This window comes from Linepithema humile, chromosome 6, assembly GCF_040581485.1.
Source record: "Linepithema humile isolate Giens D197 chromosome 6, Lhum_UNIL_v1.0, whole genome shotgun sequence".
Lineage (NCBI taxonomy): Eukaryota > Metazoa > Arthropoda > Insecta > Hymenoptera > Formicidae > Linepithema > Linepithema humile.
In genome coordinates this window covers 5,957,529-5,982,328 of record NC_090133.1, presented here as the reverse complement: position 1 = coordinate 5,982,328, position 24,800 = coordinate 5,957,529, and the positions used below count along the sequence as shown (strand labels likewise).

The following is a 24,800-nucleotide window of genomic DNA, read 5'->3' as shown; positions in this document are numbered from 1 at the left end:
AAAAGAAGAGTGAGTTGAACCGAGATTAAAGTTAATCTACGTTGGTGGAATCGGGCATAAGTGTTGAATTCTTCGGTGTCGGATTCTTTGATAGAGCTAAAGTACTTAAAGCAATTATCAGCAGTATCTACAACGGTTAAATATACTACAATATTCTAGCTGGTAAATACAATGCAACTTTGATCTTTTTATTTATATACAATGAAAAAATATAAAATATATGATAATATATAAAATTGAAATATGTATTTATTTTTTCAGATACAGCTGAAGGCGTATTTAGCTAGGGTACAACGACGAGTGAGTCAATTTATATATTGTACATTGTGATTACACAAAATGGTATCATTAACTGTCTTTTTATTCGCCAATATTTACTACATAATTACTAAGGACAATACTTTAACAATTATATTATCATCTGCGATTTGTCTTTTTAGATATAAATAATAATATGCCAAATCGTTTTTTCTATTTTAATAATAAAAATTTTCAAGTGTTGCACAAGTTTTATATGCAATTTATTACTTTTAAATTGACATTTTTAATTATCTTGCTTTCTGTGTACTGCATGCTTGTTTTTTATGTAGTACGGCATGAAAAATTATGAAATTGAAAATCTACGATTTTCAAAAATAAAATGTACAAATTGAGATATTATTTGACAATTACGTAACTAATTGTCAATGTGATTTTTTGATATTTATCAGAATCTTGATTGAATAGAGCAAATTGCTTTATCTATAACATTACAGACTGCGAGTACAATTATTCATTATTTAAGAATATAATTTTGCTAGTGAACACATGCATGATTACAATTTTATGCATATTTGGGGGAATCAGATAATTATATGTTTAAAGTAAGAAATATTATAGTTACATCTAATGTACATTTTGTACATTAGATGTGAATTTCTCTGCACATATGCATCATGAAATCTTGCAAATTTGTGTGGATATTTTCAAACAATTTTAGAAAATAATATTAAAAATTTATATTTTTCTAATATAATCAAAGTTGGTATCCCTGCGTGAACAGCACACTGGCGACGTTTTGCGTGAATTACTTCCTCCACCACGCGTTTTCCCGCGGATTTTGTTACATTTGGGTTATGTTGGTGTCTGGATGTATTTACGGTGTGCTGCATTGTTAATCAATGTGACATTTGTTTAATTGTGAAAACTGTTTATTTTTTGGTCGGTGTTTTTTTGTAGTGTTTTTCTTTTTTGTATAGCAACATATTTGTGCAATCGGCTGTTTGTTGTTTGCACTATTCTATTTTGTCTAGGTTATGGTAGTAGTGTCTCATTGACAGATCTAATCATATCTGTCCGTAATAATTTTTGAAAAATGTTTTAAGAAGATATTGTGATATTTTGAAAATTACAAGGTACGTTTATGACAGTTTAATTATTAATTTGTGATTATATCTGCAATTATTTTTATGTTCCAATGTTCTCATACAAAAAACTAAATTGTGTAATGCTTTGTTTTAGAATTAAACAAATGAAAATCATGGATATTTCAATTGAAGATGATTGTGTAATCGAAACAGTCACACCTGTAAAGAAAAAGAAAATGAAACAAGGTAATTTAGTTTCTAGTTTAATTATCTAATAATATTAGTATATTATACAATTTATTATTATACTTATTAATATAATAGGTCACTACACATAAATAATTATTCTCAATTATGATTATATTACTATATATTTTTTTTTATTTTGTGATTTTAGCACAGCTGCCATTTCACACATCAAGTTCCTCGAAATCACCAAATACAAATAATGTGCCTAACAAGAAGAAAAGAAAAATAGCTACATCTTTAGGAGAATATAAAAGTCCCAAAATATTAAAACTTGCGACAAAGGAGAATTCTGTGAAAAATGTTTCTGAAGATGAAAAAGAAGATGAAGAAACAAAACTTGATAGTAGCAGTGATAGTAATGAAATGATATTAGATGAAAAAAAGAAAGACTTAGAAAAAGATAATCAGCAAAATCACAAAAAGAATAAGAAAATTGATACTACATCTAGTAGGAAAGTCTCTCTAGATAAAAGTAGGAAACTGGATAAATCCCAACAAAAAACTGGTGCCTTAAAAAAGTTTTTCAAAAAAGCAGAGAAAGAAGCTAAAGGCAACACAAATCGTGACAATAGTTTATGTAAATCAAAAAGTAAACAAAAACAGCAAGATACATCTGTGCAAAATGAAAGAAATGAAATCTGTTTGAATAAAAATCCAAATAAACAATCTTCTAAATCTCAAGCAAATGAAAAATTAGATCCTGCCGATATTGCTGATAAAGATGCAAATTATTCTCATTGTCAAGAATTGGATTCTGATACTGCTATTTTATCTTCGGATAACGAAACTGCAAGTGAATTGGACAAAACGATATCAAGTAGAAACGAAGAAACAACTAGCAAATCTACTCCTACAACTCCTACAACTCCTACAACTCCTAAAAGTTCGAAAACTAGTAAAAATATGAAGGAAAAGATTAAAAAATTAACACCAAAACAATTAGAAAAGAGACAGGAAATAGCTAAGAGAAAGGAAGAGAAACTAAGATTAAAAGAGGTACATTATATTCAAATTTTTATATTTTCTGTTATTTTGCCATACCTTAGTGTACTTAATATTATTATTTATTTTGTACTTTATGTACTTAATATTATTATTTATTTTATTTTTTATTTTTCAGGAAAAAGAAAAACAACGAGAAGAGGAAAAAGCAAATCGGCAGAGAGAAAGAGAAAAGAAACAACGAGAAAAGGAAGAAAAAGAAAGAATAGAAAAAGAACAGAAAAAAAGAGAGAAAGAGTTAAAGGAGCATAAAAAACAAATGGAGATTGAGTAAGAAAATTTAATTATACTTTACCATTCTGTTGATTCTAATTATATATTTATTTGTTATACATTAAGAGTTATTTATTTCTAGACAAAAACAAAAAGAAAAGGAAGCAAAAGAGGAAGATCGGAGAAAACGAGAAGAAGAAAAGAGAAAGAAAGAAGAAGAAAAATTAGAAGCTGAACGCAAAAAGCAAAAGGCGGCGTCAAATTTTGCTAGCTTTTTTGTTTCTAAAAAACAGGAAGTTAAATCAGCCGAGGAAGAGAGTGTTGTTCAAGCGAAAAATTTTATGCCTTTCGAAATAAAGGCTGATATGAGAATTGCGCCAGTTTGTCGAAGAACATTGAGTGAACACGAAAAATTAATATTAGACGAGATATGCAACATAGACTCGAAAAAGTCTGAATTGTACCTTCAAGATATCAAAACTGGAAAAATCTTACCGCACACTTCTTCTAAAACGTGGCCACTTGAAGCAAAGGATAATGATATAATTTTACTAGGTAAAAATGATTTTTATAGTATAAATATTTTGCCGATCTGCTGAATATATATTCTAATAAATTCAATTGATGTATACAGACGAAGATAACGATGACAGTTCCAACATAATAACAGACACGCATAAATTGGAAAAACATCGACCAAAACTACTGCAGTTCTGTGAAAATCGTCGTCCTCCGTATTGGGGCACATGGCGGAAACAAAGTAATATTCTCAAATCCAGACGGCCATTTGTGAAAGACAAGGTAAACATTATCATATTAATCGGTATAAGAGTATTTTTGCAAACATTGGTCCTAGGCTGACTCAAAATATTATTTTAAAACGTTAATTATTGACTGCTGCTTATAAAATAGCTATTTATCTACAGCAAAGCTGATTTTGATGATAACAGTTTGATAATTATGATCGCATAAAAACTGCTAGCTTTTATGAAAAATAATTTGAAGGATACAACTTAAGATGAAAAATAAGACACATGCATTCTTTTTGTACAGTTTATTATCGCTATATAATGCTATTAAAAAGTTCTTATCGAATTATCTTCAACTCTCACTAATAGGGATGTATTAATATCGTATCAATCTTAGTTTTAATTAATTAATCTCTTTGAATTGAACTTCCTAATTTGTGCTGATTTTGTTTTCTTGCAAGCAAATACAACGATACACACTACATTAAAGATTTACATAATAAATCTTTTGATTGTTGTAAAAACGTTCATGTGACGATTTCATGAAGAAAGTTATAATACATCTGTGCTTCCTAAGTATACCTTTTTTTATAGTTATGCACGATTCATTTTGCTACTCATGTTTTATTGGTTTCATCAATAAGATGAAATATTGAATTTTGTCTTTTATCTTTTTTGAAACCGCAAAAATTAACGTATTAGCCGCCGAAAGCATGAAGAATCATTGGTTTACACAACTTATTCAACAAACTATCTCTACGTTAACAATCTTTATAGAAATTTTATAGTTTAAGTACTTTATTTGTCAATTTATATAGAAATCTATATCATAGGATTTCGGTCACATCACTTTATATTGTCGGTGAGATATTTTGATTCCTTTGATTGGAGGAGAAAGTTCTAAGATACTTAAAATACTAGCATTCCGATGATAAAACATTTATCTTGTTGCCACGTAGTCCCTTAGCTCCTTGGAATAACGGACACGAATTTTTTCGGTGCACCTTACGATGCTTAGCCAGGTGATCGCTACGCGCGAATCTTTTCGAGCACATCTCACAGGAGTACGGTTTAATGCCCGAGTGCGATCTTCGGTGTCTCGCCAGTTCGTCCGATCTACTGAAACGCCATCCACAATCGGGCCAGTCGCACGCAAATGGTTTCTCACCAGTGTGTCTTCGTAAATGAGCCTTTAAATGAGACGCTTTGGCGTAGACCTAAAAAAAAATGTATCTTGTAGGATGTTCTCTGAAATATTTTAAATAGCAATACGATACTGACTTTTTTTTAAAATTAAAAGCTAGTTTTTCTCTTAAGTTGGGGAATAATTATATAAAAATTAAATCACAATTTTTTAAAATTTCTTACAAGATTAATAATACTAGTATTGACTCAGCATGAAAGAGAGAGAGAGAGAGAGAGAGAGAAATAGCTAAGAGAAAAATAAGTATCATAAAATATACCTTTACACATCCTTGATATGTACACGGGAAGCATCGATCTTCAGCCGCGTTTGCTAAACTGCGATTGGTGTAATCGTGCGTTGCTAATGCTGCTGCTGACGAAATTAGAAGATCGTCATCTAACTGGTTGTTGTTATAATCTGCAATCAAGATATATAGTAATTGATTTTAACTCATAATTGTTGAAACAATGATGGGATTTAAATGTTTATCTGGTCTTCAGAGAATATTAATATTATATGTCCGACATTAATAATTTCTTATTGAAAAATCTCGAGTAGATTGTTTTCTTTGTTTTGCACGTGGGTTAATAGCAATGTTTCAGCCAAGAAAAAGTTTCTTTGTAAGGTAGACATATTTCACACCTATCGTATTTGTTTCTACTGTATTCTCCAATGCTCGTAAATCAATTCCAAGAACTAACAACGGTTCATCGTATTGTGAAATCTGTTGTTGATTCGGTACAGGCGGCAAATGCAGAAATCCTTCGCATCCAGCGGTGCACAGTGGTGTTCTTTTCGGAAGACCAGAATCCAAGCTATTCTCCAGACACCAGTTCCAGTCTAACTCCGAGTCTAATTCGCTCAGTTCACTCGAACAACCTGTAATTATTGTTTTATGCATCTGTAGTTATGGGCAAGCAGGAATATGGATTTCTATGTGTGTTCCGACGTGTTAATTTTTGAATGACTCTAATAATAGATAATTTTTTTCATAGCAACAGCGGATAAATTATTTATATGTGTAAAAAGCTGTACATACCTGTATTATTTATAGTCGACCAGTCGTTCCACGATGATTGCGAAGTACAAGATAAATCAGTGTAACAATCTGTCGAATTCGTCATGTTTAACTGATTATCGAATATTCCATATTCGCTGAATGGTATTGTACATGATGTGTCATAATAATCGCTAAGTAGATTTGTCTTGGTCGGAGAAAATAGTTGTTTTTCGACATTGCTATCTATCGTGCTTAAAGCAGAGAACAGTAATTCATCCGTCATCTGTAGACAAATATAAAGATATGTGCTTACGTTTAAAATCTTGTTTGAAACCTTCATAATTAGTATCGACAAATAAGTCATTACGTGACGTGAATATTTGACTCTTATATTTTAAACATATTTAACTTAATATAACAATTAACTTTTGCTGAATTAGTTATTTGAGAAATTACAATTCTCGTTGTTCTGTTCAAATTTTTTTAATCCACTTATATTTTTTAAGTATAAATTATTCTATAAGTAGCATTTCTAATATTTTTGAATTTTATTATAATGTACAGTTTTTGAAATATGAATTTTAATTATTATTGCTATTATCAGTACTCACATTAATCGTAGCTTCTTCAATTATAATGTCAGAATTGAAACTAAGATTTGAGTCGATTTCACGCAGAAATGTACTTTTCGTGCGAATTGACGATCACGCACGATTATATGTTTCAAAATAATGGTCCCATGTGACGTTTACTGTGATATTTATGTCTCCATAGCTGCTCTCTGTATCGACGTGTTTCTCGATATCGTGACACAAGAATCTGTTTGTCGATAACTACATTACACGTGGATTCACGTGGAACTAAGAAAGCAGACTTCTTGCTGACGACTCGCGATATATTTAGATGATAAATCACTGAGTGGCGCTCGTATTAAATTGCAATCTTATACGAGTTTCTAGTTGTTTTTTTACGACGAGGTTTATAGGTGTTACAAAGAATTGCAAATATTAGAAGAATTCTTTCATATTCATTATATCATTGATTGCAATATTCTCTTCTTTATAAATAATTACAAATTGTTGCTCATTTAAAAATTTCTAGATTAGGAACAGATAAACCGACAATAAATGCGAATATGCAAAACGCTGCACCTTTGAAATCTCGCGCAATAACGACGTCGTGCGCGTTAGCGATGTCGCGGAAAAAGACACAATCGAACGCAGTGAGCTACGTGTCACGACCGATCGAGGGTCGTATCGGAACTGCAACTAGTGGTCGAATTCTCTAAGCGAGAGAAGACACGAAGTGTTTCGAGAGAGCACACGGCTCTCCCGAGATAAGGATGCTAGTCTGTACCACCCGGTGCCGTCACCATGTTAATCCCCAGGGACTTCGAGATCGCGCGCACGACCGGTCCAGAACACCGAGAGAGAACACCGGCACTGCCATCCTCAGCGGCGATTCGTCGTCAGTTTATTCTCTCTCGGTTTGCTAATCGGTAGAGATGGGATTAAGTGTCTCGCAAAAGTCGCGAATCTTCCGTTGTAAATAATTCGGTCAGTGGCAAAGCATTGCTCAATATGATATGATATGTTGTCCATTTTGGGTGATTTTTAGTCGAGATTAAATTATAATACTAAAACACAAGTAAAAAAGAACAGGACAGTTAAAAGCTGTCTCAGAAATAATCATTTTTCCCGAAAAGAACAGGTAACAGATATGAGAGTGTTTTACAAGAAACCTTGAGTAAAAATTTGATTAGATAATTTCAACTTCAATACGACATAAAGTTCAGAAAAGAATGCTAGAGTCAGTATCTTCATCACGGTAACTTTACTGCATAATTATATGAGTTTACTATTATTATTATAATAGTAAAATAAATAATAGTATAAATTTTCAATAATATAGTACTTTTTTTCAAAATTTGAATATTACTTATTCGATTCCTTCCAATATCGAAGTACATTTAAGTACACTTTCAAATCTTGTATTCTTATTTATTTTGGGGTTTAAAAATCGTAGAATTTTTTACAAAAAATAAGTAGCAATTTTCGCGTGTAGTACTAGAATTCTGTGAAAGTTGGTTGTTGAAATTGGTTCAGATTCATGATCGATACATATTGAATTTGATCCCATCCCTACTGATCGGGCAATTAGTCCGTTTATTTACGATCCCCCGGGCAGCGCGCCGATAATCGCGATGCTTCGCACGCCGGCTATCATTCGCCGTTGAACGATTTCGCCGGACGAAATCGCGTTTCGGGAGAGAAAGAGAAAGAGAGTGAGAGAACACCCGTTCCCCTTGTCTTCGGGGATGTCTCGAGGATGTCGTCGCGCTGTCGCGCACGTGGCTCGGACGCCAGATATATTGGCGATTCCGATTCGTGATGTAATCCGAGTAGCGGGCTGCTGGATCCACTTCAATCGATCGAACATATATGCGCGGAAAAATTATCACGAAATATTGGACTCTGGGAATTGTAGAGGAAATTTTCAAGCGACTTCGTCGGATGATAAACTATCACTGTAAAAAATTACAAAAATATTTTACGGAGGATCGCAAATCTCCGAACAATTGTGATTATTTTGTGTGTGAATTTTCAAGTATATGTTGCCACATATGCGTTATTTACGAAATACATCGTTACATGATGAGCGTAACGAGAGTTCGAATTTATATCGGTTGTTTTTCAATTGCGAAAATGTATTGACCGCGAGCCGTTGACCCAAAACGCAATCTTTCCGAATTACTCTATTGCCAAGAAGGAGAAAGGAGCGAATCGTCCGAGTAACACACGTTAATTTTATATACATCGCGTTTCGCGATGGCTTTGACCTGAAGCGCGGGCCTCGATAAAGGTGTCTCATTCGAGCCACCGCCGTAATTCGATTGCTCGTTTATCGGTGTGAGTTTGACCTCAGATAGTTGCACAGTATAGTATACAGCTGGACGTATTGCTGTTCAATTGAAGATTCGAGCTTGACTTGTGACTGTTTAGCAAATAACATTTAGGTGAGATTAATCCGATAACTGATTGTGTCGAACATCTTTGAAGACTTTATTTATTTCTTGCTGTTTTAATTCATTTTGGATCGATTTCGATGCAACCTCATTGTTTGTCATAATAAAAAAAAGAAGTATAGAAAGTAAATGCAATGACACATCTCTTACAACAATAAGGTGCAGAATCCGTGAAAATTTTTTTACAGTTGCTTTAGGAATATGCATAACTATGATTGTGTTTTATAAATTAATTATACTAGTCGACTCTAGCACGTGGAAAAGAATGTAAAAATTAATTCATGTTCGTGAACCTAGCATATCATTTTCCAGCAGATCAAAAATAAAAGAGAGTTCTTGTCGCATGCAGTCGAGTTCTATAGTTCCTTATAGTTTTTAGTAATAGTTCTGGTGATTTTATCCAAAAAAACACCAATCGAAAAAATGATCTGCTAACTTCCCGTAGCAGATCATTTTCTAGCAGATCAAAAATAAAAGAGAGTTCTTGTCGCATGCAGTCGAGTTCTATAGTTCCTGATAGTTTTTAATGATAGTTCTGGTGATTTTATAAAAAAAAACACCGATCGAAAAAAATGATCTGCTACGGAAAGTTAGCAGATAAAAAATAGAGGACACTGAACATATATGTGATATGCTGGCCGTATATTGATAGTTCTGTTAATAATTAAAGAGTTTTCGTGTAGTTCTGGGCAAGTACATTGCTTTTCCAAAGAGTTCTGACGACTAAAATAATTAGAAAATTTTTTAAACAATTAATTTACCCGAAAAACGCGCATTTTTGAGTATATGTGTGATATGCTGACCGCATATTGATAGTTCTGCTAAAAATTAGACAGTTCTCTTCTAGTTCTGGGCGAGTACATTGCTTTTCCAAAGAGTTCTGACGACTAAAATAATTAGAAAATTTTTTAAACAATTAATTTACCCGAAAAACGCGCATTTTTGAGCATATGTGTGATATGCTGACCGCATATTGATAGTTCTGCTAAAAATTAGACAGTTCTCTTCTAGTTCTGGGCGAGTACATTGCTTTTCCAAAGAGTTCTGACGACTAAAATAATTAGAAAATTTTTTAAACAATTATTTTACCCGAAAAACACGCATTTTTGAGTATATGTGTGATATGCTGGCCGTATATTAATAGTTCTGTTAATAATTAAAGAGTTTTCGTGTAGTTCTGGGCAAGTACATTGCTTTTCCAAAGAGTTCTGACGACTAAAATAATTAGAAAATTTTTTAAACAATTATTTTACCCGAAAAACACGCATTTTTGAGTATATGTGTGATATGCTGGCCGCATATTGATAGTTCTGCTAAAAATTAGACAGTTCTCTTCTAGTTCTGGGCGAGTACATTGCTTTTCCAAAGAGTTCTGACGACTAAAATAATTAGAAAATTTTTTATATAATTTTATATAATTTTATATAATTATATAATTTTATATAATAAATTATTGAAAAATAATTACTGTTATACAAATAATTTTTTCATATCCTTGAAGTTTTTCTTCGTACGCCGAGTATATTCACAATCATATAGTAGAGTTCATAAAAGTTGTTAACAATTATTTAAATATTAGAAACCAGAACTTTTCTGAAATGTATAGAAGTATTAAATATATAGTTCGAAAAAACCCCCCAATATACAATAACGTATCACAATTACATAAGCGAAAAGATGATAAAAATTGTTAACAATTATTTTTATTACTATTGATGGATATTGTTATTGAGAACTTTCCAATATCAACTAGAGCCTCGATACTTATACGTTCAACAACTTGGCGATATAATTTGTTTACTAAATATAATTAATTTTACCCATAAAATTTTATTAGAAATAAAAAGTAATTGTTTAAAAAATTTTCTAATTATTTTAGTCGTCAGAACTCTTTGGAAAAGCAATGTACTTGCCCAGAACTACACGAAAACTCTTTAATTATTAACAGAACTATCAATATACGGCCAGCATATCACACATATACTCAAAAATGCGTGTTTTTCGGGTAAAATAATTGTTTAAAAAATTTTCTAATTATTTTAGTCGTCAGAACTTTTTGGAAAAGCAATGTACTTGCCCAGAACTACACGAAAACTCTTTAATTATTAACAGAACTATCAATATACGGCCAGCATATCACACATACACTAAAAAATGCGTGTTTTTCGGGTAAAATAATTGTTTAAAAAATTTTCTAATTATTTTAGTCGTCAGAACTTTTTGGAAAAGCAATGTACTCGCCCAGAACTAGAAGAGAACTGTTTAATTTTTAGCAGAACTATCAATATGCGGCCAGCATATCACATATATGTACAAAAATGCGTGTTTTTCGGGTAAAATAATTGTTAAAAAATTTTCTAATTATTTTAGTCGTCAGAACTCTTTGGAAAAGCAATGTACTGGCTCAGAACTACACGAAAACTCTTTAATTATCAACAGAACTATCAATATACGGCCAGCATATCACATATATGTTCAGTGTCCTCTATTTTTTATCTGCTAACTTTCCGTAGCAGATCATTTTTTTCGATCGGTGTTTTTTTTTATAAAATCACCAGAACTATTACTAAAAACTATAAGGAACTATAGAACTCGACTGCATGCGACAAGAACTCTCTTTTATTTTTGATCTGCTGGAAAATGATATGCTAGGTTCACGAACATAATTAATTCGATGTCGTAATATATTGTATAATAACAATATATAAATGTAAAATACGTCAGAGAGTTCGTAGAATGGAGACATTTGCACTTATAAATTTACTTAATTCGTGTCGTTTATATTTGCGCTAGATTCCGCTTTCTTCTGTTCGGCGTAGAGCCGAATTTCGATTCTAGATTGGGAAGTGGCGCTACAAGGTATAGTTATCGCAGTTTACGGCGCGTTATGAAAAACAGACCGCAACCTAGCGACGACACAGTGATCCATCGATGGTCCGTTTTTATCTGGCAGATTTATTTTATTATCTGGCGGACGTGAGCGATCCGATATATCTTCGCGAGTACTCGAATCCGTTGCACTCGCGTGTTTCGAGAATGAAATCAGAAGGAAACAAAAAAAGAAGAAAATTATTTTACTCTCGATTTCTGATCTATTTTACAAAATTTTTACTATTATATTATAATTTTAAAATGTTTTTGTAATAGTAAATTAAATTACTGGTAAGAAAAGGCCAAAAACAATATTTAAACATAAAGCATGTCCGAAGGATTAAAATACTTTTTGAAAGTTTTTAAAATATTCTTTTGTATAACGTTTTGTGATTTTGAAAGCAAGTATAATTAGCTAAAGATGAGTCAGCAATGCTCAAAGTGACAGCGTGCTTTATATCTTTATTAAAGGATATATAAAAATATCTAACATTGCATAATATCAAGTATGTGAAGAGGAAAATAATTAGATATATCTGTAATAATATAACAGTACAACATGTATTATTATACCTTATATATATTGAAGATATAGAAGAAAGTACGATTGGCTAAAAATATTAATGAGAAAAGAACAGAGATATTCTGGAGGGCCAGAGATATATTCACAATTATATTAATTATATTAATATCTATTCCGCTGGCACGTGCGAGTATCGGATTGATTTCGTGTTTTATCGCGTCCAAGAGTGATATCGCACACTGACGTTTGTATACGTAATATTCTATGAACACCGCGCTTTCGTAATTTACGTATGCTGCTTTAACCCTTTCAGTACTTATATATGCGCGATATATCAAGTATCAATTTTCATTAGCAGCCGTATATCACGTCGCAAGATTTTGTTTCAATTTGATTCAATTTTATTTGAACATGGGGAATCGAATTTAATTTAAAATACATAGTTATTTTTTTCTTTTAAATTTCTATCTATATTTATTTTTTTTTAATTAATGTAATCCTTTTTTTTGTTTATATTAATCCTCGAAAATTGCCTTAGTTAATTATTTTTCTTTGTTTAATTAAATTATTGGATTTATGATTAAAATTTTTTGTAAGCTTTGATAAATTTAAGTTGGTTTTATGTACAAAAATTTACATAATCTCGGAAAGAATTGTGTTACTTATCTTAAACCGCAGCTGGTATAAATGTATGTTTAAAAATGGCCATATTTCTTAACATATATATATATATATTTTTTTTTTTTTTTTTTAATTAACTTATCAGTCGCAGTTAGTTGTTGATAGTCCGTTTCGCGCGAAATTTATGCGTTGGCAGATAATATGCGTATTTATCTTGTGACGCATTTTAGAACCTGCATCACTATGAAGCCTGAGCCTGATCACAGCCTGAAACGCTGTAGTGCGCGTGCTATTTGAAAAAATAAAAACTCAATCACGCTTATTAATTATGGATTGATATATTTAATAGAAAACGTGATGTAACATGTTGTTTAATGTCAATTTTCCTTACATTAATAATAACGCGTATAACTCGTTTTTTCATCTCTTATTTTTGTGTGGAATTGATTTAATTATTTGTATATCTATATTTAATAAATATTATTTAATATATATAATTAATATATTAAATTAGATTGGAAGAGCTGAAGCTGATACAATATTAGAATATTCATATATAGATTGTTAAAATAATTTTAGATAATTTCCAAATTATGGCAGTTGAATAATTAATTTCAAAGCAATACCTCAACAATCTTTAAAATTATTTTTTTTTATTAAGATGCAATTTTGTAAGAGTTTACTTTTGACTGACTACATATTCGGATTCCATAGTCGAATTATGGGGCTAATCACGTTTTACGGCGATGACGGTTCACGAGGAGCGGCAGTCTCCAATTTCCATGCGGAGCGGTCGCGTCGTCACGCTAACCCGGTAACGAAGTGCAGGTCTAGCCGCATATTTGGGAAATAAATCAATTCGATTGCCGGGCCGCCTAATCTACGGTGTACAGGACGAGAAGCACCGGTCGTAATCTTAATGGGGCATAAAACAGCCATTACAGATGGCCCGGCGGGGCGACAACACGCAATAAATAATGTATGCATGCTTCGCGGCATGCATCGGTGCAACGTTAAGCGCATCCATGGCGCCCCCAGGCCGATAACTGCGCTTTTCTTCTTAGGCATGTTGCATCCTTTCAGTTTTGTGCATGCGTGCCTTGACGATACCTTGGCGCAGCCCCTGATCATGCAGGATGTCTGTTTTGGATTCTTCGCGCCTTTCTAATCAGTAAACTCTGACACCGAATCAATTACGGTGATTGCGATAATTGCTAATTGCGAAATCATTGAAACATGATGACAAGCCATTAATCATTATATCAATTAGAAAATAATGACTATAAATTTGAAAGAAGAATCCTTGGAAAATACTTGGAAAATATTGCCTTGCTGCGCTCATCTCAGTCATTTATTCTGATCAATTACTCTGATTATTTTCATGAAAAATGTTTTACACTTTTGCAGTTTATTTGTTTATTTTTGACGGAAGCAGGCGTTGAATATAATAAAGCGTTCTAAATCAACTATATACATTTGCCTTTCAACTGTACATTTTTCAATTACATTTTTTATTAAATTTGTGTTACTTTTTTTTATCTAAAATTTGATAAGACACTATTTTTTTCGTATTCTGTTTTTAATTTTCAACGTTAGATAGCAATAATGAGATATCAAATTAAGATTTTCTTAAAATTTTACTTGAAATAACATTATTTAAAATTTTTTATAATCTGGGAATTATCGGCGTTCCAATATTTCCGCATAAAAAATGATCAAAGAGTTCGCAGTTAAAAACAAGCACGCTTGAGATCTGGAACACCTTGTACTTCTGATAATAAATTACGCGCTTCGCGAGACGTCTCATACGTACCTTGGTATTGCTGCCAAAAGCTGCTTGAACGTACGTTCCTTTTCCTTTTTTTTGTTTATTAGCGAAGAGCCGGCGATTGTTTTTGTGTTACTCGCCTCAGCGACGAGTGTATCAATCGCCCGTGAAGATTACGTTTCTCCTCGATAATAAATTAATGTCTCGAGAAGAGTCTTGTAATTGATGCTCACGTAGGGATGAAATCGACGTTGATTTATCGAACAAAGAATATCTCGCGCCGCGGCGCAAAGAGAAAAGAGGGAGGGAGAATTTATCGACTTTTTGGCGAGGGGGCACACTTCCGCGACGCGTTTTATTGCTGTTTCAAACTAATTGATTTCAATTATATTCCAGAATTATCGTATTTCCTTAGTCGTGCACGATTATTATCACATCAAAGAAGTAGTGCGTTCGCGATAAGATGTTATCGTCATCGGCACACTCGATTTATCCCGTCTTAACCCGAAATCACATATTGCAAATACGTAAAAATAAAAAGTGTCATAAAATAGCTACTCAACAAGCTACTCGAGGATGCCGCGTCGCGGAGATGAAAATAGCTACTTAACAAAGCTACCATGTTGCACGCGAATAATAAGACATAACACAGTATATTATGTATTTCCGTTTAGAAAACGAAAATATACTTATCGGAATTTTATATTTTTCGATGACAACACATTACACTTTTCAAGAATCGATGTTTCAGTGAAAGATCGACTTCATTCATCACAATTTATTTTTGCGACAAGTTATTTTTAGTTTTTTATATCTGATCAGCGTAAAAATAATTAGGTACGTTTATTAAACACTTTATTGAGACCAAAGGCACTTTACCAAAGTCACTATAGAAATGAAAAATTTGAGAAAATAAAATCCACATTTTGTTAACATGTTTCACATCTAACTTCGTGACAAAGAGAAACAAGAATACGCGTGGACCTCACATTGGAGATGGTTAGAACCGAGATATCACCGTCAAGGAAGTTGCTTGATAGCGACGTCCTGCTTCATTTCAGATAGGATTATGTTCGTCGCGAACAAAATTAAAATAAAGTCGAGGACAATGATGAAAAACTGCAATGGGACGATATCGTGATTGCTGATTATTGTAATAAATCAAATATTGAAATATATTTGCGAAAAGCATTTATGTCAAAGCATATGGGTTCTGAAATCTATCGATGCATCTCTTTCTATTTATTGAAACGGAATAATTTATGATATAATCAGAAAGGAAAAAGATAATCATATGATATAAAGGAAAGAGATGATATTATGTAATATATAAATCAAAGATGTAGAATAATATTTTTTTTATCATCATTGTTTGTGAGAATTAAGCAAATTTCTAATCTCACCGCAATTTTTAATCTTATCCTATGCCGTTAAACGCTAGCTATTTCTGTTGTTTTTTACTAGTTCTCGATATTCTTACCGAGATTTTATATAGTTCCAATTATGACGATATATTTTTGTAATTTTGTAAATTGTAGAGTTACTGCATGTGCACATAGAACTATTGATAGAACTGCCGATTTTTAAAAATAAAATGTTTATCTCACAGGGACGATTCACAAAAAAGATCGAAAAAAAATTTGGAGGGCAGATTAAAATGATTTATATACATATATATATATTTTACTTTACAGAAATGGTTCGATTACGAAATTGATTCTGACGATGAATGGGAAGAAGAAGAACCTGGTGAGTCCCTCAAAGGATCCGACGACGAAAAGGATGAAGAAAATCCGGAAGAGAATGAATACGATGTTGATAATGAATTTATGGTCCCTCACGGGTAAGTAATAATTTTTTAATAGTTTTTATGTGTTAAAGTTTTTTCCATAGAAAATAATTTTATTTAAAACAATTTTTTATTTTAATGTTTTCTTTAATTTAATTTATTTATTAAAACAACACTGTTTTATGTGAGAAAAGTGAACAATGCAATCTTAGAAAGAGTTTGATTGCATCCATTTCACTATCAGAAAATTAACTCTGAATCAAAGCAATTAATTTCATTATTCCTGGCCGACAACTGTACAGCCGAAATGCAATTTTAAAGCTAAAGAAATAAATATTTAATATTGCAAAGTTTGTATATTTTATTCATTGAACACCTGCACTTTTCCAAAAAAAAAAATGTTTTGTAATTTAGATATTTGTCTGACGAGGAAGCACAAGCTGGTGAGGAAGAGATGGAGGATATGGTAATTATATTAGTATAGTAATGAAGTTGAGAAGTTACGTACAAAAATTTTATTGTGAAACAAATGAGAATAAAATATTTATTTTTATTTTAGTCACCGCAAACACAGAAGATGAAATTGAAAATATTGGGTGAACAATTCGAAGCTGAAAGAAATGCGAAGACTTATAAACTTAAGCCGAAAATAATTGGATGCATTTGGCAAGAACGCAAGAATTTATTTCCTGAGTCTAGTAAGTATATTATTATCATAAGTAAGCATTAACATTATTATCTCATTTATCATTTATCTTTTTTTTTTGTACATATATGTGTTCAGTATACAACTCTCAAATAGTATTAATTATAAATCTAAAATAAAAAAAATTATTTTAGTTTCTACGAAAGTCAAAGAGTTTCTGTCGGCACGGCAAGCTTGGGTCAACAACATACCGATAATACTCCCGTCATCGACTTTTACGGAAGATGATACTTCGCTCAGCGCAGAATGCAAAGCACAGACACCACAATCCGTGAGAGGTCCAAGGAAGACGAAGTTCCCCAATGAAGCTTTGCCCGATCTTATCCGATTATTGCATGGGAATACGTACGGCAGACACTTTCTTACAAAAGAATTTATGACATTCTGGAGCAAAAAGAGTGAAAAACAACTCTCGAAGGTTAGTGTATTGGAGAAGATCAACGAAATCGCTAACAAAGTAGCTTGTCCTGAAGAGGGACCAATGCACCTGAAATCCTGCTGGTACGTCTCCGAAGACAATCGCAAGCAATATCTTCCAGACGATGCGTTGTCGTTGCCGAATCGTTGGAAGTATACTTTAACACCGAATCGGAAGAGTGATACGCAAGACATTACAGTTGACAAGATAGAGAAAGAAGAGAAAGAGAAGGAAAAAGAAAAGAAGCATGTACCACTTATTACTCAATTTACTAAAAAAATTACACAGGAAGAGATGAAGAAACAATTAACGAAATCTGATCAGGAAGAGACGAAGAAACAGGTGTCTCTGAAAGTCGACCAGGTTTCCACCTCGTCGAAACCTCCAGTACAAAGGCCACCTAAACGCGCGACTCTAATTTCCGTAGGCAGGGGGGAACAATTTCCAGAAAAGTCTCGAGAGAGCATATTAGCGAAATTTGTCAGTCTTAATAAGAAGAAAGAGGAGCCATCGAGCAGCGAAAAGATGAATATTGATTCCGATGATATTATATTCATTGAAAGTATTGATAAAGATAAAACGGAATGAAAAAAGAAATCAACTAATTAGTAGTAATATTCGCGCGATGAATTACAATGATGGAAAACACACTTTATGAGGAAGAGACTTTATCAACAAATCCTATAGCTATAATTATATTACAGCCATCTATAATCTGAATGAGAGTAGCGCAGAAAAAATGTTCAGAAAAGGAAAGCATTATTTTTGAAATAAATTTTTTTGTTATTTAACTTGAAAAGGTATTATTCAATATTTAATTTGCAACGACTTAATGCATTTATATGTACAAAGTTTTAACGAATTATTCTGATTATCATTGCAGTCTCATAATTTGCACATTACGTGATCATTTTATTACAGAGTACATTAATAGCATAAAGATTAACATTTAAAAATAACAATATGAGTTTATAATATTTTAGGTATATAAACATTTAAGGTATATAATGTTAAATATAAAATATAAAGTTACAGGTAAACATAAGATTTTATTCAAATGACTATTCAATCCATTTGTACGTCAAATTAAATATTTTTCACTGACTGAGTTTCACTTTTTTAGAAAAGATTATCGTCGAAAAATTACTTGTAAGAAAGTTATTATGTTGTATTTATGAACTTGCAATCGGCGTTAAGAAGATAAGATAATACCATTTTCAGCATTTTAACATATTAAACTTCATGTATTATATGGAAGTCGTCTTTTTCGTAAAAGAGCAAGTCTTTATTGACTTGCGTGATAACTGCCAGATGATTATGTAGGTTAACAGTTACGATAACTACTTTTGTGCCTTTACTAGATGTGATATGAAAACTCTGTTTTTGTAACTAGTTGCGCTGTGTTATAAAATGAGAAAATTGTAACAAGTTTAGAAAACACGTGTGTAAAAAGGACAGATCTATGCATTGTTTTCTTTCTGATTAGAATCATATAACTATTCTAGAACAATTTCTGCTCGCTTGAGTTTTGAAAAACTGCGCATTTTTTTGTAAATGTAATTGATGCAATTATAATATCAATTACTTTTATTTTTTGACTGTGACAACGATCATTGGATACTATATGTCTGCACATTGGAAACGATATGAAAAAATAACGTACGTTGACTTTTAATAAATATCAATATTATTTCTGATAAGATTCTTGTTGCGCAAATTAACGGTTACTAAATAAAATATATTTTATATTGATAAAAAGAAGTACCTTCTTTTTATCGTCAGATCGTAAAAACGATTTATCTGCGATATTTATATTCAGAAGCTTGTCTTTTATTACAAAGAAATATTGTCGTAAGTGCCAGATAATTTTGAGCAATTTGCAGTGTTTATCGGCATTTACCGTAGTATTTTCGCAAGACCGCCTCAAATTGACAATTGGATAGGCGCTGCTGCCAGCTGCGTCGACTATCGTTCGCGATGGTATCCGTTTTTGGAGCACCTTGAGAACGATTTCCTCGCGATTCCGCTTGCAGGGGGAACCGAGGAAAAAAAGTAACGCTATTCGGGAAGTTTTACAATCGGTAGTTCGGACTTTCGTACCTCCGGGCTGTACCAGTCCGCATATGGCTGGAATAACGAAAGGGCGCTCCCCGAGATTACGGCAATTATCGAGTCGCGTAACGAGATCCGTGCCGTTAAGACTTGTAGAAAACTCCGAAAGGCTGTGAGAGCCACGGGAATGACGAGACGCGTCGTTAAACGATCGAGAGGGATAGAGAGTAGGTTTTATATGTGAATTACGCTAATTTGCCTGATTGCTTCGCGGTATTCGGAGTACGTCATGACGCTCGCGAAAGAATTGTTGCAATTTGACTGAAAAACGCATCGATACTAAAAAGAGTAACGCGTTTTATAAATATCAGAATAAATAATTTCCGATTGTTAAACGTGATTAAATAAACAAAATAGACAATACAGAAATCGCGAATGCAAATTCAACGCGGTAATCGTTGTTCGACTATTATAATAATTAAATTTTGACAGAAATACAGGTTTCTAATTATTTTGAAGAAATAGGTTCACTTGATTAAATAACATATTTCACATTAAATTTAAATGTAATTACTTGAAAGAATAGAGAAATCTCGTGCATAGCGATGCATATGCAAATGCAAGTCGGCGTAGCGAGCGAGAGACAATGCATTCTGAAGAAGATGCAACACATTTTACCTCTCGAAATTGAAATATATGACTGTATATGTTCAAGAAGACCACCACGGAAGCATTGTTTGGCGCGGTGCAACGATCGTATATTTATCTACTGTATATACTGCAAATTACCGCCTACTGTGTATACGGGCCTCGACGAGAGTGCACGGCGCGTAATCATCGGGTTAATTAAAATTACAACTATTTCCATTCCCGCGGGATATCAACGTAGATATAGCGTTACTTCGCAAAGTGTGGTGCGCACATTGTTTTCTCACGCGTGAGTAACGTGCGTTAATTATTTGACAAAGCGGAAAAAATATTCGGTGTTCGAAAAGCTGCATTTTACAGACGCGGCTAATATGAAATAATTTTCTGGATATATTTTTCTTCCTTTATGGTATATTTGTATTTTATATAATACTGTCATGTTACAGATGCTTTATGTTTGATTTTTCTTATTTCTTTTTTTATGATATTTTATTTTTTACACAAACTTTGAAAAGCTCTTGTAGCCGATCATATTTTATATTGAACTACAATATATTTATCTAAATTTTTTAGATAAATTAAGTTATATATATATATATTTATTTAATGAATTTGGAAACGGCGAAGAGATAAAATGAGTGAGACATTATCCGAAGCAGTATAAAAATGCAAATAATTTTTATCATGCAAAAATAATATATCATTAATATAAAATATAAAATACACATTTGCACAATATTTAAGTATGAAAATATACAGATTTGGATATGAATTAAGATGTTTCTCAGAGATTTTGGCATGTCGTTCAAATAGCAAACACAGCAATAACAAAGCAAGACGTTGAAATTATGAAAGCGCGAAGTGAAAGTGACTATATATACATGTTTGTTCGTTTATTGAGAAAAGTTTTATTACATGGAACTAACAATAAATGATCTTGATATAGCTTTCACACGTTATCTTCAAACTGCACGTCATATCAAAGTTTGAGTATCTTGATCATAAATGAACAGATAATAACATTTGATAGACATGTAGAAAATTACGAGATAAAATGAGAGACCGGCCAGATTGAGATATTTTAGCATATCTTATTTATCTTTAACGTATTTTATTGTATTAATTTAGTAATAATAGCCGCATTGAGCCTCAAAAACGAATTACAAACGAGAACCTATCAAGATAATATATAAAATCAATGAACAGAAGTTTATGTGCTCGATTATCTCTGATGTGTCTATTTATTAAAAAGTTCGTTGTTTTTTTTTTATTCTATGGCTGTCTTATTAAAGATAAAATGAACTTTTTCATCAATCTAATACAACCTGTTTTACGGATAGTCTTGTTAGAACACCCCTAGAAAAAAATGCTTCTTTTATGGTCCACCTTTGACCCTCGCAAATTCGGTGGAAAAAAACTTTTTTGCTTCTTGTTCCGGTCCGGTTATGCGTTCTCGCGAACGGCGCGAGAGCACAGCGAGAAGACGGGAGGGAAGCAAAGAGAGAGAGAAAGAGAGAGAGAGAGGGCACGGAGGCGATGCGGGAATAAAGTGGAGTAGACCGGAATAGAGTACAAGGTGTATGCCTAGAAGGTATAGAGAGAAAATGGTAGCCAATGGCGCTGCCTCGGCGTCGTTGCTACAGTATTGAACGTCTCCTACGTGGGGTCCAGATCTCGTCTTCTCTCTCTCTTTGTGTCTCTCCGTCCCTCTTTCTCTCTTTCTCGCTCGCTCCTTTTTCGCTCCCTCCCTCTCAACGTGCCACCCGACCTCCGTTTCCTCCTGGTCGTCCTCGTCCTCGTCCTCGTCCTCCACCTCTTCCTCCCTCCCCCACTTCTCTGCCGTCTCTCTTTCCACGTTCTCTCCTCTCTTTACCTTCCCTCTGTCTCTCATTCCGCGTCCCCAGTCGCTCCCTCCGCTCCTCTCTCTTCGTCCTTTCCTCTTACCTCCCTCGCTTATCCCTCTCTCTCTTTCTCTCTTCCTGCTTCATCTTTCTCTCGTCTTCTCTCGTAACCCGACGACGTCCTCCCTCCACGGTCTCGTCGTAGGGTGGAGACCCTCCCTGGTCCTCCCTACCTCGACCTCCTCCTCCGTGCCGGTGCTTCTCTTCGGCTCTCATCTCACGAGGTGGTGGTGGGAGGGGGGAGGAGGAGGAGGCCTCTCGGTAACCTCTCTCCATCAGAGACGATCCGTGAGTCTGCTGCCGAGATCCGGAGTGGTGTGAGGTGGCCGCCTCTATATCCTCTCATTAATATCCGACCTTAGGAGGTCCGAGGTGGACCGTATGGCCGGTCTCTCTGTCGGTTCATATCTTCAGCGACAGTCGCCCTGAGAAGTTGCGCGACTGCTACTCTGTCACGAGAAGTATCAATCAACTCGCCGAAACAATAAACGAAACTTCTCTTCGAATCACATTCTGTACTTTTGCTTTATTTGGCCAAGAGCAAAAGAAAATCTTTTCTTACATTGCAATTCATATTGTTTAAGTACACATCATGCTTACAAAACTAGAATGCAATTATATCAGTGCATATTTGTGACGTTCATTTATTCTCAGTTATTATTTGATAATCATTTTTTGTGCAATGAAATTCTGCGAGCTGCGGAATGACATTATTTCCGGGGGGGCGGGAGGATATCGATTTAATGACGATCGACATCGAATTGCTGTGCAACCGATGATCGAATCACAGATCGATGTGAGTCGGAGAATGATTGCGGAAGAGCGAAATATAAGGAGGCATTCGGGAGGGAAAGAGTGGTGGGAGAAAAATGAAAGAAGACAGGGAGGTCAGAGGGGCAAGGAGGGATACTTAATTGAATATTCAGAGATACGATTGATGCGCGATGTCAGTAGCTGTGGCGTAGAGCCACGGCATGCGGCGGCGTAATCGACGTATTACGCCGAGCCTTTACGGGCAATTATGCTAAGGCCAAAATGCATTTGCGAGATGTACCCGCACTCTCTTGATCGACACGTATAGCTAAATGCACGTTTATCGTCATTAATGTTGCATAATAAGCTTTATTAAAACGGATAAACAATATGTCAACGATAAAAGACGATTGATATTTGTGGCATTCGGAATAAAATTAGACTAATCGTCAGTCTCTGTCACTTATAAAATTATTCCAACAAGAAAGCTTCATTTCTTGACTCTTCACAGATTTTATATGCATTATAAGAACCACACGGAGAAAATTTTATATCGAAAATTAAAAAATAAGACGAATTATAAGTTTAAATACTATGGCCATCATGTGAAAAACGTAGAAAAAATGTTGATAATTCCTTCATCGTTCGCGGCCACTGCCGTACATAGTAATTTTTGATATAAAATTTTCTCCGTGTATAATTGCGCGCGGAACGAGAAGGGGGAAGGAATTCCAGGACCCGCGGGTTTGATGTTAAGCATCTTGATACGAAATTACGGGATTCGATGAAGCGGTTACGATGTATCTCTCAGCATCGCGGGAAGAACGTCATCCCGGATCGAGTCGGTGGCGGCGGTGGCGGAGGCGGCGGGATCCTTCCTTTTTTCGCGGAATAAAACTCGGGAGAGAACGACCCGTAGGAGCGGTCCTCGCGCGCGCGGTCTGCAGCTGCTGGATCTTATGCTAATCCCACCCCCGGAGGCTAACCCCGGCGTGCGCATCCCATGAAAAAGTTGCTCGTTACACGCTCGCCCATAAATCTCCCTCCTAAGCTTAATCTGTCCGCCGCCGCCGCCGCCGCCGCCGCCGCCGCTTCCTCCGTCGCCGCTCTCTCCGTCGACCCGCGACGCGGAAAACTCCTGCGAACCCGGGCGGCAGGTGTATACGTCTCGGCGCGCCCCACGGATTTTCATAATTTTTTATCCTTCGGCGAGAATTTAAATCCCTGCCGGCCGGCCGTCCGTCCCGTGGAATGCAACTTCTCGGACGGACGGAGAATGATCGCGGCGCGCGAGGAACAAAATCGTATGCGATAAAAAGGTGCAAGATTTTTTCAGAGGTTTGACGGGGGGATGATAATGCGATTGTTTCAAACTGGCGTCTTGATAACTTTTTTTCTTCTTCGAAGAAAAACCAATTGCAAAAATTTTATAGTGCAAAAGACATTTAATTATTACGGGCAAATTAACGATGGAAAGAAATTTTACAATTTCAACGGTGGCTTAGAGCATTTGACAGCACACGTATACAGAAGTTTCGCATAACATTGTACGCTTTGCTCACGAGGAATCTGCGTACGTACATATCGGTGCACACTAGGATTCTCGGTAGTGAAAATACGCTCGCGATCTCCGAAGCCTTCGTGCCCGTTCGCGAGCATGGAGTAGATTGGACACGCATAATGAGAGCTTCGCCCCCGAAAGGTTCGTGCCGCTGTCGAGCGGGTATACCGAGATACGAGTAGGAGGGCAAAGAAAGAATTATAAGAGGTGGGCAGAATGCAACGTATATAGCGTGAGAACTCCCGGCGAGGCTTCCTCCCTTTCTTTCTCTCTCTCTCACTCCGTTTGCTCCCGGGTTTCCGAGATGCTCGCGTGAAATCCCAAATGTAGATATCTGCTCCGTGAGAGGCGTTCGGAAAAAGGGCTCATCCACTCCGCTCTAGGAAGGATGTGTCGAAGAGCGAGAAGACGTCCTAGCC

The 24,800-nt window shown here is 34.5% G+C and overlaps 2 protein-coding genes across 4 annotated transcripts; one reads left to right on the top strand and one right to left on the bottom strand.

Moving 5' to 3' along the window:
* The first annotated feature begins 16 nt into the window (after positions 1 to 16).
* Caf1-180 (Chromatin assembly factor 1, p180 subunit) lies at positions 17 to 18,925 on the top strand. 2 transcript variants are annotated; one of them, XM_067356522.1, is made up of 11 exons: positions 17 to 162; positions 262 to 300; positions 1,501 to 1,592; positions 1,744 to 2,591; positions 2,716 to 2,867; positions 2,953 to 3,365; positions 3,445 to 3,611; positions 16,248 to 16,396; positions 16,757 to 16,808; positions 16,902 to 17,040; positions 17,183 to 18,925. In XM_067356522.1, exons 3-11 carry the CDS (start codon positions 1,511 to 1,513, stop codon positions 18,052 to 18,054), a joined length of 2,874 nt encoding a protein of 957 aa, XP_067212623.1. In that variant the 5' UTR covers positions 17 to 162; positions 262 to 300; positions 1,501 to 1,510; the 3' UTR covers positions 18,055 to 18,925. The 2 variants fall into 2 exon arrangements, with proteins under 2 accessions (XP_067212623.1, XP_012230666.2); XM_012375243.2 differs by lacking the exons at positions 17 to 162; positions 262 to 300 and adding an exon at positions 1,025 to 1,394.
* LOC105676988 (Kruppel-like factor 15) lies at positions 3,850 to 15,509 on the bottom strand. Of its 2 annotated transcripts, none has more exons than XM_012375242.2 (5): positions 14,599 to 15,509; positions 5,785 to 6,028; positions 5,388 to 5,624; positions 5,023 to 5,162; positions 3,850 to 4,776 (listed from the first exon to the last, which is right to left on the bottom strand). In XM_012375242.2, the coding sequence occupies exons 2-5, from the start codon at positions 6,026 to 6,028 to the stop codon at positions 4,477 to 4,479; spliced, it is 921 nt and encodes a 306-aa protein (XP_012230665.1). In that variant the 5' UTR covers positions 14,599 to 15,509; the 3' UTR covers positions 3,850 to 4,476. The 2 variants fall into 2 exon arrangements, with proteins under 2 accessions (XP_012230665.1, XP_012230664.1); XM_012375241.2 differs by lacking the exon at positions 14,599 to 15,509 and adding an exon at positions 6,357 to 7,445.
* Positions 18,926 to 24,800: the final 5,875 nt, after the last annotated feature.

What these genes read in the sequence shown, in the direction of transcription:
- Caf1-180 (XM_067356522.1), top strand. Translation starts at nt 1,511, where the DNA reads ATGAAAATCATGGATATTTCAATTGAAGATGATTGTGTAATCGAAACA. An exon ending in AAAAAACAAATGGAGATTGA is followed by an intron (nt 2,868 to 2,952) that starts GTAAGAAAATTT and finishes ATTTATTTCTAG; the next exon opens with ACAAAAACAAAAAGAAAAGG. An exon ending in GGCCATTTGTGAAAGACAAG is followed by an intron (nt 3,612 to 16,247) that starts GTAAACATTATC and finishes TTTACTTTACAG; the next exon opens with AAATGGTTCGATTACGAAAT.
- LOC105676988 (XM_012375242.2), bottom strand. Translation starts at nt 6,028, where the DNA reads ATGACGGATGAATTACTGTTCTCTGCTTTAAGCACGATAGATAGCAAT. An exon ending in AGTAGAAACAAATACGATAG is followed by an intron (nt 5,163 to 5,387) that starts GTGTGAAATATG and finishes TCTTGATTGCAG; the next exon opens with ATTATAACAACAACCAGTTA. An exon ending in CATATCAAGGATGTGTAAAG is followed by an intron (nt 4,777 to 5,022) that starts GTATATTTTATG and finishes ATTTTTTTTTAG; the next exon opens with GTCTACGCCAAAGCGTCTCA.